The 15,633-nt window shown below is 40.9% G+C and overlaps 1 protein-coding gene across 1 annotated transcript; it reads right to left on the bottom strand.

Annotated features, from left to right (window-relative positions):
- Nucleotides 1-4,362: 4,362 nt before the first annotated feature.
- On the bottom strand, nucleotides 4,363-11,021 carry LOC107686984 (high-affinity choline transporter 1-like). Its single transcript, XM_016484115.1, has 8 exons — nucleotides 10,838-11,021; nucleotides 10,178-10,291; nucleotides 9,705-9,860; nucleotides 9,461-9,609; nucleotides 8,733-8,876; nucleotides 8,167-8,320; nucleotides 7,057-7,274; nucleotides 4,363-5,586 (listed from the first exon to the last, which is right to left on the bottom strand). The coding sequence occupies exons 1-8, from the start codon at nucleotides 11,019-11,021 to the stop codon at nucleotides 4,969-4,971; spliced, it is 1,737 nt and encodes a 578-aa protein (XP_016339601.1). The 3' UTR covers nucleotides 4,363-4,968.
- Between the last annotated feature and the right edge of the window lie 4,612 nt (nucleotides 11,022-15,633).

The following is a 15,633-nucleotide window of genomic DNA, read 5'->3' on the forward strand; positions in this document are numbered from 1 at the left end:
TTTATGTTTGCAGGACATGGACTAACGCGGCAGCTGTGGAGTGCTGATATGTTACCTGTCTTGTGTAAAGACTTTTAAGTTCCTTCCTGTCTGGTGTGGTTTGTAGTTTCTGTTTATTTGCCCTCTTGTTGCCCCCAGGTGTTTATTTGTTTGCCTATCAGCCCCAGAGTTTCCCTTGTTCAGTGTCTGGTGTTGTTCATTGTGACTGTTTCATCAGTGTTCGTCAGCTCTGATGCCTGCTCTCCTGGTTTTTGCATGTTTTGTTTATTTTGGTTGTTACTGATATTATTTAATGAAGTTTCACCTGCCTATGAACCAGACTTAAAAACAATATGGATCCAGCAGAGAAACCATTGTGCTATAGCTGTAGATGTAGCATGTTATAAATATTTCCTGATTGGATCAATAGAACTGTGTTTTGTGTGATGTACTCATACAGCCTCATCAGTGCGGCACAAGGATATTTTTATCTACATCTCTCCAGAAGTATTGTCCATTCACCATATTATCATTAGAGTGCTCCAGTGTTGGATGGATAGATAATATCAGAGTGAAAAACAACAGTACATACTGTGAAAACTCAGCAGCAGTCATATTCTGATTCTTAAGTTTCTTCCACACAAATCTGCATATCTTGCACATACTATTGTGTTCTTTCCCTTAAAAGCAACTAAAAACATCAGGATAAACACAGATGTCACAGATGTTTTGTTTGTACTTCATAGTTTTAATAAAGCTCTTAATTGTGAAGTACTGTTTCTACACCATCAGTAATTCAGTCTCTTCCCCTGCTGTGTCACCTAAAGCACCAACTTTATAAATATACTGGTTAGCTGCACTTCAGAAACTTCATTCATTCATTATTAAATAATTTTAAACCGTCTAATGCAATTGAAAAAAGCTGAACAATTGGCATTTTACCGGATACTACTATAAAATATCTTTGGCAGCTTTGGATCTACACTGAACAAAATTATAAACGCAACACTTTTGTTTTTGCCCCCATTTTTCATGAGCTGAACTCAAAGATCTAAGACTTTTTCTATGTACACAAAAGGCCTATTTCTCTCAAATATTGTTCACAAATCTGTCTAAATCTGTGTTAGTGAGCACTTCTCCTTTGCCGAGATAATCCATCCACCTCACAGGTGTGGCATATCAAGATGCTGATTAGACAGCATGATTATTGCACAGGTGTGCCTTAGGCTGGCCACGATAAAAGGCCACTCTAAAATGTGCAGTTTTATCACACAGCACAATGCCACAGATGTCACAAGTTTTGAGGGAGAGTGCAATTGGCATGCTGACTGCAGGAATGTCCACCAGAGCTGTTGCCCGTGAATTAAGTGTTGCGTTTATAATTTTGTTCAGTGTAGTATTATGCATTATGTAGTAAATTGTTTTCAATAAACACATAGCCAGTAATGCCAAACAACATAATTTAATACCACATTCTTCACATTATTATTAAATAAATAAGTAGATAAATATTTCCTCCAGAACTGGTTGTCAAAATTACATCTCTGATCTTCTGATGCAGCTATGCTAGATATAGCAGAAATACCACACAAAAATATATTTGTTTACAACAACAGATAAACAGGTAAATGTATAAATACAACAAATCACTACTAGGTCACTGAAATATGTCCTTCATACACAGTTGTACTGGAAATCTCTCTCTCTCTCAATCACACACACACACACACACACACACACACTTGGCACCCTTGGTAAATATGAGCAAAATATGCTGTAAAAAAGTTTATCTTCTTAGTCTTTCATTGAGAATATTTGCAAAAATATAAAATTTGATTGAATTCATTATATAATTATTATATAATGCCAGAAAATAATTATAGAACAAAAACTGCAATGTAAAAAGATGATTTAATTGAGGGTTATATTGGATTATTTTGAATGAAAGACACTTTTTCATTTAAAACACGTTTCCACAGTCTGTTTTGCTCACGTTCACCAGAGCTGCACACTGTATGACATTATGAATATATATTCACTCACATTCAAGACAACAGATCTCCTGACACAGAGGCATGAAATGACATCAGGTTAGGCTGTCAAACTAAGAAAATCAAGGCAATTTAACACACTTTAAAACATATCCCACATCACCATCCAATGGACAATACGATTCTATTCCTAATGTCTAGAGCCGTTTGACTTCAATAAAATTAATTATATTTATTATGCCATATCAATATTTGATGGGAAAAGCCCCTACGTGAAGATTCAAAGACATTACTGCAGCAGATGAAAACACTGATTAGACATTATATAGATAGATAGTGTCTTTACAAGTCAATATACGTACTGTTTGTTTCACATTTGATGTGCATTGAAGCATTATGTGTGTTTGAGAGGTATATACTGCACTGAAGGGCTAGTCTGCCAATAGGCTTTAGCCACATCAGCTATGAATGATGTAAGCAAGTACAGAGGAGAGATATTCAAGAGAGCATCTGATTAGACAGAAATCTGTGCTTTTGAAATGAGTCCATTTTCTCAGAAAAGAGAAACTGCAGAAACATACATGAAACAAACATCATAAAAGTCAATAATCGATGTCCTAAAAACTACTATAAAGACTAAAAGCTCCAAAATCATTTGTGCGTGTACCCACACCTCAAGCACATAGACTTTGCATAGCATGTAAACACCTCTGATAGTGTTGTGCCGGCTCATGTCAAACACTTCTTTGCACCAAGCAGCAACACTTCTGGTGCCAGGAGGAGCATTCAAATGTTCTGATGTCATACGGGACAAACCACTGATAATTCTGTCATTGTCTGATTCATCTGTAAGCACTTAAAACAGGTTAAAGAATGACTTTAAATATTGAGAATTGTAACTTTATATTTCCTGTACACACAGTTCAGTCGTGACAACTCTTGGTGTGAACATTTATGATGGAGTTAGTAGACCTGGTGTTGCTAGACTAGACAAGAACAGAGACTTGCTACTGCTGAGACACAAACACAGACATATATCCACTCGACAAACACAAAACACGAAGCCCCGACAATGCGCTTCAACCACTGAGGCATGTGTTCGGCTGCTGCTCAAGTTTACCAGCTGTATTTGTTCCCGGTCCAGCCTGCAGCTGAAATATCTGTCCTGAGCACTGATCTCTATATGACCGGACTGCTGATGGATTCCACTGCAAGCGTCCCGGCGGCTGTATTAATATCCCCAAACAACAACAGGCATCACTGACTGATAGCCGGTATAATGACCTGAAATGAGCCGGTGTGATTGGTTTTTAGGAGATGTGTCTGCATATTAATTGTCACTGTGGACGTTTATAATCTTTATGGTCAATTTGTGCAGGATAAGAAATATATAGACATCTTTAAGATGGGTGTGTATGCTGCACTCTGAGACCACTAAGCGAACACTAGATATATTACATATAATTATATATAACCTAGTTATGTGTTACTGGGCTGACATACAGGCAGGTTTATTCAAACTAATCACCTACTGTGAACATCTGAGCTGGTTTGGCTAGAGTTTACCTAGTTCAATGCAGGTTCAAGCTTAATAAAACATTGCTAAAGCATCAGTCGCTAATATTCTCAGCACATTAGAGAGGGATTCCTGATGGCAGGCCGCATCTGCAGCAAACACTGAAGAAAGACTATTTAAATCAAGTTCATTGGCTGATGGATTACAGGCAGAGCACCAATCAGCTTGGCCCATGCAGAACATGAGGCAGATTACTGCACATAAATCAACTCTTTCATTAGTTTTATGTATATGCATACCATCAACACTACCAACGTGATTCTATCAATGAAGGAGCTTTGCTACTGAAAAGATTTTTCTAAAGATTTTACATGACGTTCTCAGCAATAAGGTGGTAACATTGCTTTTTTTGAGGTAATTCTCGCAGCTTCACTACAGAGACGCAGCACTGATGCAGATGCTTTAAACGTGACGATAATAAATCATTCTAATGACGTGGATCTCTATCATGAAAAGTAACCATCATTTTTACCTTTCTGGTCAAATTTTGCACTGCAAACATCATTGACAGCTTTAAGTTGCCAGTGCTGGCAAGTGACCATTATATAAGCAGTATAATGCACGGCTAGGTGTTCATTACACGATTTTAATATACTCCACAGAGCCAACCAGATTTTTTGTCTCCACCTTTTGCACTAAAATCACATAACTCATTATAATGATAAAAATCACACAAGTAGTAGCATGGTCTTGCGATATCTGCAGCAAGTTTGAACATGAATGGCATTAGTGACTTCAGAAGACATGGAGAACCCACTTTATATTAGGTGTCTACATCAACTTACATAAAAATATACAAAACACAATATACTTGCTGTATAAATATGCGATTTGCATTATACTTAAATTTGAAGTACCTGCATGCAATGAATTACACAGCTGACTGGACCCTAAACCTACAGCCGACTCCATCCGTATCCCAAACTCAATAGCAGCAAATGCCAATCTGGCAAGAGTTTTGCAGAACAGCATGCATGTAAACAAAAACCACACTGGATCAAATGTAAATGCTAATGCTACTATTAAGCAGGACCAACTTGGAATATAGTGCATGTGCCACGAGGAGTACTTTTCTATCATCTTTGGAGCTTAACAGTCTGTTTGCTTTCAAATACCAGACCTGAGGCTGTGTAAGTAAAGACAGCATGTTCGTTTTTGGGCGAACCATTGTCTTCAAGAATGATATGGATTACAGACAGTAACAGATACTTTTAAAAACATATTGCTCTATAACAGTTATATTCTAAGCAGTAAGCTTGTTTCATACATACCATCAATCACGTCAGGTCAGGTCAATAGTAATTGCACTACTTGTTCCCCCTCCATTAGTATTGCACAGTTTTCCCTGTTTGGCCTGCTGTCACCCTCTTCCAGGGTGCAGCTTGCTCATTTCATCTTCAGTATGTAATCGTTCCTGTCTCTCTACTGGTGCTCAGCGCTGGAGTCCGGGCTCACGTTGCCCTCGTCAGTCAGGACGTCTGTGTTCACGAACGTTCCCTTAACAGCAGCCAGCTCTGACAGGATGATATTGTCGTGGGCGACGAGCGTGGTCTTGTCCATCGTTTCTTTGCTGTGTCTGGAAACCACTGCGTCCAGAAAGTCATACTTGGGCGAGAGCGTGCCGCTCTCAAACAGATATTTGGCCGCATATGAGAAGGCAGCGTTGCTCAGTAGTGAAGCCAGCATGGAGACCGTCTTATAAGGGAACCTCTGCTCTACGAAGCGCTCCACCTCCCGCGTGAGACGTTGCTCCTTCTGGCGCATCTGCCAGCCGGGGTAGTAGATGAACGGGGGAAGCCTGAGGTATGGCTCCCCCCCCCCCACCCTCCCCGAGACGTAGCCGGCCACCGAGCCATAGGTGTTGGTGCCCTTGATGAACAGCACGCAGAGGAGCTGAGGGAAGATGATGACGTACACCAGGTCTGAGCTCAGGTACCACAGGCCATAAACGGAGCCCGTCAGGAGGGCCATGGCGGTCGCTAGCGCTCCAAACACAAAGATGGTGATCCTCATCACCCACACGATCTCGCGGTCCGACGCCTGTGGAGCCACACGTTAAAGCAGTGGTTTCATGCGGCTGCACGACATTTGTAGTAAATCTAATAACTCAAAACATCACATCACAATGGACTTGATTTACCTTTTTCCATCAGTGCACATTATTCTTAATTTAAAACAAGTTTTTGTTATCTTTCTTCAAAATATAAAAAAATGAAACGAAAGTCCATTGATGTTATCTGGGCCACACAATAATAAATAAACTATTTGGACAAACTCACAACCAGGTCTGGCTCCAATCTTGTTAAGTGTTCAATGAAGACATTATAACACTACAGCATGACAGTGCTGCAGGGATGAAGAATTTATGTGGGCCAAAACCCAGAAACAGGTTCTAGCACGTCTGGTTCCATTGTCCTGAAGTCGATGGGTTTTTCAAATGTTTTTTCTGTTAAATGCCTAAAATAAGGTCTGTGGTGAACACAAGTTTAGACTATTTTCATGTTTTATTATCCATAAGTAATACCCCTTTGTGATTTTTTTTCTAGAAAAACGCAGTTGCTAACAAGTGTCTAAATGGCACTACAGAGGTTGTTGGGACATTAAACATCATCACATCGAACGGGTAACTCAACTACTCACTAGTCTAATAATCGCACTTCTGCAAACTACTGTAACTCAAACATTCAGAGAAAATGTTTTGAAATACAGACTGAAAGAGTTGTTGAAGCTTAAAGGGGGGGTCTAATGCTATTTCATGCATTCGGAGTTATGTGACGAATGTTTTATAAACAAGGCCCAGTTCGACGGTGGATTTACAGATCGTTTGATACTGAAAGATGGAGCGGTCCCAGCGATAAAAGATCCCGGTCATGAGTCGGAACCGCAGGCGGTGAATAAAACTGCAGCAAATTTCTGTGTTTTGTTGCCAATCAGCCCGTGACTCTTTAGCTCCTCAAGGAGCTCGGCTGTTTTCGGAGAGAAGCGTAAAGCTCTTTTATAAATCTGATAAAACTAAAGACTCTTGGGAGATATGAAGGATGCAATACTACTCTATAGGTACTCAAGATTAACATGAGATTGGCCGAAATTGTGTGTGTTATGTCCCCTTTAATGGTGGTGAATGCTGAGGTCATGTGACCGTGATGTAGTTTGTTTATAGCCTACATTTAGCTTTTTACTTCTGCTGATTTCAAAATTTCGAAGAGTTGTGTTAATTTGTTGAGATCATCACAATGAAAAAAACATGTAAGAATCATAAACTTTTGTTGGTCACCGAGCTTATTTTCTGCTACGATCCAAAAGAAAATGGAAAAATGAATTTGAATCAGGTCTCCTGTGGTGGAGGAGAATTTGTAATAATATTGTTAAAAAAACATTGTTTCTAATGACAGGAGTCTGTGTTTTTTTTTAGGTTGCTTAAGTTGTGTTTTACACAGAAATGCCATACGAGTTCATCAACGAATGAGAGACACTGTGGTCACAAGTGGATTGATAGTATGAAGAACTTACCGACTGCCGAAAAGCAAGCTGGTAAATATTTCGTGCGAACATGGAGCTGGCTGAGAGGATAGAGGAGTCTGCGGAGGACATCACAGCGGCCGACACCGCCCCCAAACCAAAGAAAGAGATGAACGGAGGGCAGAGATGCTGCAGGACGATGGGCAGGATCATGTCCGACTCGTCCTTCTCCACCGGAGGAACCGGACCATACGACGTCTGATTCCAGTCTCAACACACACACACACATCGTGTTCATCATGCGAGTATCATTTGTAATGTGCGAAGCAGAAATATTATATAAAGTATGAAATGCATGTTATTTCACATATGTGACCCTGGACCACAAAACCAGTCATAAGGGTACATTTTTTTAAATTGAAAGCTGAATAAATAATCTTTCCATTGATGTATGTTTTGTTAGGATCGGACAATATTTGGCCGAGATACAACTATTTGAAAATCTGAGGGTGCAAAAAAATCTAAATATTGAGAAAATCATCTTTAAAGTTGTTCAAATGAAGTTCTTAGCAATGCATATTACTAATCAAAAATTAAGTTTTGATATATTTACGGTAGGAAATTTACAAAATATCTTCATGGAACATGATCTTTACTTAATATCCTAATGATTTTTGGCATAAAAGAGAAATGTATAATTTTGACCCATACAATGTATTGTTGGCTATTGCTACAAATATACCCCAGCGACTTAAGACTGCTTTTGTGCTCCAGGGTCACATATAGCTACATGCAATATAATCTTCTGTAATGGAAAATAAACATTCTTGAAATAATGTGCCTGATTTAACTGTGAAGTATGTAATAACTGATTTATTATGTGTTTTGTAAATCAGTCTTTATTCATTTGGGCTGAACAGTAAACATCTGCTGATTAGCTGAGACTCTGATTCACAGCTTTAATGAAGCCCCTGTAGATACGGCCGTAATCAGCTAAACGCACGACTCCTCAAACATGAATGACAGCAGCCATCTGGAGTCATCAGCGGTGAAATCCCCCGTCGCTGGCAGCTGATCTCAGATCCATCTCACTACAGAGATGTGGGAAACACAGCCGTATCTTCAGGAAGATTCTGCTGCATCTCCAAACATGCGTGTTACCTGTGGAGGCTCCTATCGCGCCGATCAGGACCGACGGCACGGCCATGACCAGACAGCCGAACGCAGCCAGGAAGGACAGCACCTGAGCATAGCTGGCCGAGGAGGCGGAGAGAACCCGCTGGAAATACACCTGCCACGGGATCCCACCCAGCATCTGCACACACACACACACACACACACAAACACAGTCAAAACTAGACCATCCCCTTTAAACAGCAGAATTCGATGAGGCAGGAGTCCACTAACCCTGAACCTAACGTAACATATGAATACAGTATGTGTAGATCGGTTTTCTGCACAGCAGCTCTGTCTACAGTAGATTTAACCACTGTGCTAGGGGGCCACAACGAGTGTGGAGCTGTTTCTTGAGTTAACAGAACACAATGCATCTCCAGACCATACAGTAGTACAAATCCTACAATAAGATGCAGACCTTTGTGGTGTTTTCCTAAACCAGATTTCTCCATACATTTTTGCATTAATGTTTCGATGTATTGAAATAAAATATCACTGATTTCAGTGTGGGCTTTGCTTTATGTGGCGAGTGTGTTTCTGCACTGACTCACAAGAAGACAGAAGTTATCAGCCCACATCCAGCCATCAGAAGGATCGATCTCTCCCAGCCACGGCGACTGAAACACTGTGTTTACTGCGGTGATGCCGATGTCTGACACAGCGGGATGGGACAGGGCAAACGGCACGCTTATCCACTAAATATAGACACGGGGAAAAATCACACGGATATATACTGACATTTTCAATGACATCCAGCTGCTATTAACTCAATGCCAACTCTTTAACAACACAAGCTAGGTCAAAATAAACAGTGGGGCAATCAGTATTGTGACATGTTAAAGATGGAGTGGAAATGATAAAACCTGATTTTAGATATTTGTAGCTAGCAGTTGCATGCCTTTCATTCGCTAATAAACCCACCAATCACATAAGGCCACTTGTTTTATTATTTTCTAAATATGAAAGAGGCAGAAAGCATGAGATAAATTATTTGTTGCAGAGTAAATGCAGATGTTTGTTACTGAGTCAGAGGACACCGGGGCCATGATCAGGTTAGGGAGAAACGCGCAGACCAAAAGCTTAGGCTCAGCAGTTAAATTCTATCCAGTTTCATTATTTAGTCAAATGTGTGGCTTCTCTGGAACACATGTGGGCTTCAGTGACTTTGCTTTAATGGTTATTTAGCTGCATTACAACACTTGCATGCAGGGACATCTAACCCGCATACCTGGAAATAAGACATTCTGCCGACATGTAGATGTGTGTAGAGAAGACTCACCAAACCTATGAAAATGCAGAAGAGCTGGACGACATCTGTGTACGCCACTGAGTACAGTCCCCCGACCAGCGTGTAGAAGATGGCAATCAAGGCTGAAATCACCACTGACATGCTGATGTTGATGTCTACTATCACGCTCAGTGTTGCTCCTGTGCAGACGACAGCGAGGCTTTTATTCTGCGTTCAGACAACACTGACGTGTCTATGAAGCTTTACACGTGTTAAATGTAGTTTATTTTCATACCCAAGGCTGACAAAATGGCGGCTGACCAGAAGATCTCTCCCAGTAAAGCAGGTATGAAGAGCAGGCCTCCCATTCTCTTGCCATAGAGCTGCTGGAACGGGTCGAGCATCGTCACGTAGCCTCGAGAGCGCATGGGCTTCGCAAAGAACAACCCACCTGGACCAAATAGAGCACACTGTCAAACTGACCACATACTACATACTAAGGGATAAGATGGTATGCATGGTAAACATTAGCTCTCAGAACATGAGGCATTGTATTTTAAAGACCCTGTGCATCGGGTCTCTTTATTTTACAGACAACGGCCTTTAGTATTTGTAACAGCCATGACTTGGTATTTTGTGATTGTGTTGAGAGACATTCGCATTCAAAGATAACAGGCATGGACTAAAAGCCACAAACCTCTCGTTTTCATTTAAAGTGGAAATACACTGATTTCAAATCCCTGGATCATTAGCATAATATCATCTCACCTACTACTAAACTGAGTGCGTAACCGAATGGCGCCTGAGCCCAAGCCAGGCCGGATCCGGGCAGATACACGGACTCTGCGGTGCCGTTGATGTAGCCTCCTCCGACCCACGTGGCTGCGATCAAAGAACGAATCGTGAAGACATACAGTGACAAGAGCTCACTGTGTGCCTGTGTTCAACCTGATTTAATGCATGTATGTGTGTGAATACAGTGAGGAGGAAAGTGCTTCATGGCTGTAGGCAAGTGTGTGTTCTTTAGCAGACACACTATATTTACTTCTTGTTTATTCCATTTAGTTTTAATATTCCCATTAACTAAACAGAACAATTTCTTGAATACCTTTATTTCTAATGAGCCTATTGGGTAGACAAAAGAAAGAAGAAAAATAATTTCTCAGAAGGAAAAAACCCAGTCTTTTCTTCCAAAAACAAGATTAAAATAAAAAGACAAAAAATGTGTAGAAGTATTACTCGCTTCAAAACAAGACACTAACTCAGGAAATATCCTTCTTATCAACCATCATGCATGAAATAATAAATAAATAGATAAACAAAAGTTTATAATACACTAATTCTTACTGTCAACAACAAAACAGTATTCATATTTGCATCTCACAAATGCAGTAATAAGTGCCTAAGAGTGAGATGAGCGAGACTCACCTGTCATGGTAAATCCGCCTACAAACAGACCGATGTCTCGGCCGCCGACCATGATGGACTCACTGCGGTCTGTTCCCTGCGAGATCCCGGAGTTTTTGTTCTTCCACGCTGCCCAGATTCCCACGACTAAAATCAGCAGGTAGAAGATGACGATGGCCAGCAGTCCTTCCACATGAATGGCCATCTTACACTGACCCACACAAATCACAGCAGCACTACAACAATTAGTTCTGTCGCTGTAATAATTTAAGAATAACACTTTCACATATTGACATAGGAAAAGGAAATATGCTAAATAATATGCATAGCTTAATTATTATCATTACTTTTTTATTTATGCACTGTTTTTCTTTTATCTGTCACAACACTTTTTGTTGCATACATGCAAGCTTTCCATTTGAATGCAACTTTCTTTATTTTATTAGAATAACAATTTAGTTTTAATTTCAAATTAAACAATGGTATGACTAAAAGCAACAAGTTTGACTCATACTACAGTACATAGTAAAAAATAAAATCAATAAAGCAAACAAAATAAAAAGGAAAGGTATTGTTAGCTACCTCTGGAGACAGTCAGTGAATCCTGAGCGAGCAGAATGAAGACAGGAGCGGCTGAGGACTGGAAGAGGATGAACTTATCAACTGTTCTCTCTCTCTCTCTCTCTCTCTCTCTCTCTCTCTCAAGGGGGATGGTCTGGCCAAGTACTTCTTCAGTGGGGTGGGGGTCCTGGCTAACCTTACCACAATAATAAAAAAAAAAATTCTAATTTTTAATCACATTTTTATTTTATTTATTAAAAAAATAATAATAAAAAATTATTAAATGAACTGTGATTTATAACCTGACGAAATGGCCCCACAATGTCAAAAAGTTTTCTCTGTGGGGACATTTGGTCCTCACAACGTAGATTAAAAAAATAACTATAATTAAAAAGTGATTTATTGAATCATTCATTCAGACGATTTGTTCAAAACAGCTGATTCATTTAGAAATGAGGCATGTGACTGTGGCTGCATCCAAAATTGCATACTGAATTATTAATTACTTTGCGACTGCAAAAAAAAAAAAAAAAAAGAGCATGTTCTATATAGTATGCATGTAATCCGGATGTACTACATTTGCCATGCTGTCTTTGTCACGTCACCTACCAGCATCAGTTGCATCACATCACTGCCATTCATAAATCCTCTCCTGTAGCCTCATGGGATAGTAAAGTGTAAATCATGCACACTTCAGAATTACGCCTTAAGTAGTATGTTATGTCTTATGTAGACGAAATTACACAAGCATAATCCTTACATAACTTTTAATAGTAGTCCGTAAACAGCACTGGAACAGATGCACATGCACAGCAATGATGCACACTCTAAAATCTCTCCTCGTCTAAACACCAACTCACTGTGTGTCATGAGTGCCCTCTAGTGGTGAATTATTGTAACAATATCACGTTTTCCTCTTACTTAAATGAATTCCGTCTATAACAGTTTTCACAAAATAGAAATAAACCGCATCACAAGTGTTATTCCCACCTCATACACTAAAGAGCACAATAAATGATTGTAAGAACATTTTAAATAACCAATAATGACATTATAACAGTGCTTGAATGTTCACATTTCAAATAACCAGTAAGGACAGTATAACAGTACTTGAATATTCACGCGAATGTATATGTTGAAAAAGTCTGTGTTTAAGAGACATAGTCTTTCAGCAAATCTGGCTTTCTACTGTGACGTTTCTCCAGCGGACCAGCCTTAGAAGGCCCAGAGCTTCCAGACAAGCAACCATGAGAAGGATGCAAGTTTTCAGCTTTGGTGGCATGACCATTATCCAGTGCATTATCTGGCATGGAAGCGAGACATGATGCATCGTCCAAGAGGTAGGTGTAGGATCCAGCCTTTTCTTTCACCTCCACTGGAGAAGTGAATTTTGGATGAGCTTTTGGTACATGCACCAGCTTTCATGAGATCTTGCCGTGCCAAAACACGCTTCTGTATTTGCGTAGGATCAAGGGCAGAAGGTGGAGGTCTCAGAACATTAAGGCGGGTACACATTTTCCGGACATGAAGTAATTCAGGGTGGGACACACCAGTGATAGCATGTGGTGTGGCTCGGTAAATCTGCAGGAAATCAGTAACTGTTGCTTTCCATGGTGCTGACTGGAGAATTGCTGTTTGAATTGTACTCTTAAGCACTCTGTGGAAGCGTTCAATCGCTCCGCTTGCAGCAAGATGATAAACCGCTGTACCAATGTGCTTAATGTCTCTCTCTTTCAGGAAAGCAGCAAACTCTGACGAAGTGAGTGATGTTCTGTTTCTATCAAGGAGACACGGACACGCATGGTGTAAAGTTGAATCAAATCTTACGTTTACTGAATCGCTATTTGCATAACCAGCGCACTTGGCATGTTGCCATTTATCAGTCGTAAGTCTTCATGCATACCACGCATGCACATTCAGAACTGCACTTTCACTAATAACATTACAAAGTTAACTTAGGGCCATTGTCACTCACAATAGTTGTTGGGTTGCAGTGTCTACTGAAGACAGAGGTAAGAAACGAAGTCACCTGTTTTGTTACAACAGATGCAGTAAAGGCTACTTCGGGCCATTTACTGTAATAGTCAGTGAGTGTAAGAGCATATCGACAGTCCCAGACAGCAGTCTCAAAAGGGCTGACGATGTTGATTGCCAGTTTTTCCCAGGGTGCAGAAGGCAAGGGAACAGGCCGCAGTAGTACAGCAGAAGTTTAGCAGTCTTATCCAAGGAAAGGCACAGCTGACAGGCAGAAATTTTGTCTGCCACAAATGTGTCCATTTTGGGCCACCAATAGTACCTCTAAACACAAAATCAGCTTGCACACTGAGCTCATGTCTTAGTTTGTGGTATGGATGTACAACAGGATCCAGTGCAGAAGGAGGTGGAGGCCAGCCACGAGCAATTTGTGTCCGCAGTGCAGAGAGCTCAGGGCAGTGAGCAGAGGTAGCAGCAAATTCATCCTTAGATATGGCAGTGAGACCAGTGGACACCAAAGCAACACATTCAGGTTAGGCATCTGGTGTTGCATCTGAAGTAAGAGGCAGGAGCAGGCGGGACAAACAATCTGCTGTGTGGTTTTCAGATCCAGCATGGTAATGAACTGTGTAGTCAAAACAGAGTAAACGAGCAGCCCACCGAGCTATGCGCATACCAGCTCGGTCAGTCCCTTTTGCGGTCAGCAGCATGGTTAAGGCTTGATGGTCAGTCCGTAAAGTAAATCTGCGGCCCCACAAGTATGTCCTCCACTTTTCAACCACCCACACGCACGCTAGATCCTCCTTTTCAACAATGGAGTATTTCTGTTCGGCTGGTGAGAGCGTCCTGGATGCGAAAGCAACAGTACATTCTTGTCCATCAGGGCATAATTGTGAGAACACAGCACCCAGTCCGTAAGCAGATGCATCAGTGGAAATGACTACTGGCAGCCCCGGGTCAAATAGCGCAAGGGCAGGACTGTGTACAAGTAGCTTTTTAACCTCTGCTAAGCTGTGTTGCACTTCACCGGACCAGCAAAATCCACTCTCAGCCTTCAGACATGCACGCAGAGAAGTTGGGAATTAATTTATTATACCATGAAAGGAGTCCCAGTGGTGAATGCAACTGAACAGCATCCTATGATGCAGGTGCATCGAGTATTGCGGAAAGATGTTCCTGATCCAACTGAATACCCTGTGCAGTCACAATGAGTCCCAGAAATTTTTTACTCTGCTTTCTGAATTAGCACTTAGACTCATTTAGCAGCAATCCATTATCCTTGAGACGTTGCAGCACATTCTTTAGCTCTTGATCATGCTACCGTAATATACGTCGCCAGACAATAATGTCATCTAGATAGTTTGCAACATTCTGGAGTCCTTTCAAAATAATGGCCATCATTTTCTGAAATGCAGAAGGAGCTGATGCCAAACTATATGGCACTCTTTTGAACCTGAAGAGCCCCTCGTGTGTAATGAATGCTGTGAGATCCCAGCTGTCTTCGTGAAGAGGTACTTGGTGGTATGCACATTCTAAGTCAATGGTTGAAAAGAATGTTGCTGCCTGCAGTAATATCATAATCTCTTCCATGTGTGGTAAGGGGTAGCTATCCACTATAACTGCCTTGTTGGGCCCTCGCAGATCCAAACACATGCGGATCCCCCCGTTTTCTTTTGGACCACAACAATTAGAGACACATTTTTTCAAATTGGCACCGGCATCCAAGAGCAGCGCTAATTCTGTGGAAACGGCATCTCTCACAGAGAAAGGTAAGCGACGTAATTTGCATCTGACAGGAGGCACAGAGTCAGAAATGTTAACCTTGTGTGTAAAATTTTTCACACAACCCAATGTGGCATGCTGTGACGGGGGAGTAGACAGGGCACAGACAGAAGCAAATTTACATTTACATTTAGTCGCTTTGCAGACGCTTTTATCCAAAGCGACTTACAATTGGGGAATACATAAAGCGATTAATCTTAAAGAGGCAAACAGACACGTTCCCTGTGGAACTCCAGTGACCAGTGAATGATGCATTTATATAGCACTTTATTGTGTATTGCTGTACACTCAAAGCGATTTACAGTCATGTGGGGGTGTTTCTCCTCAACCACAACAACCACCAGTTTGCAGCATCCACCTGGATGATGCGACGGCAGCCACAGGACAACGGCACCAGTGGCTTTGCAGACGCTTTTATCCAAAGCGACTTACAATTGGGGAATACATAAAGCGATTAATCTTAAAGAGGCAAACAGACACAGGAAGTGCTCGTAATACAA

This window comes from Sinocyclocheilus anshuiensis, unplaced genomic scaffold, assembly GCF_001515605.1.
Source record: "Sinocyclocheilus anshuiensis isolate Anshui unplaced genomic scaffold, SAMN03320099.WGS_v1.1 scaffold1881, whole genome shotgun sequence".
In the NCBI taxonomy this organism is placed as follows: domain Eukaryota; kingdom Metazoa; phylum Chordata; class Actinopteri; order Cypriniformes; family Cyprinidae; genus Sinocyclocheilus; species Sinocyclocheilus anshuiensis.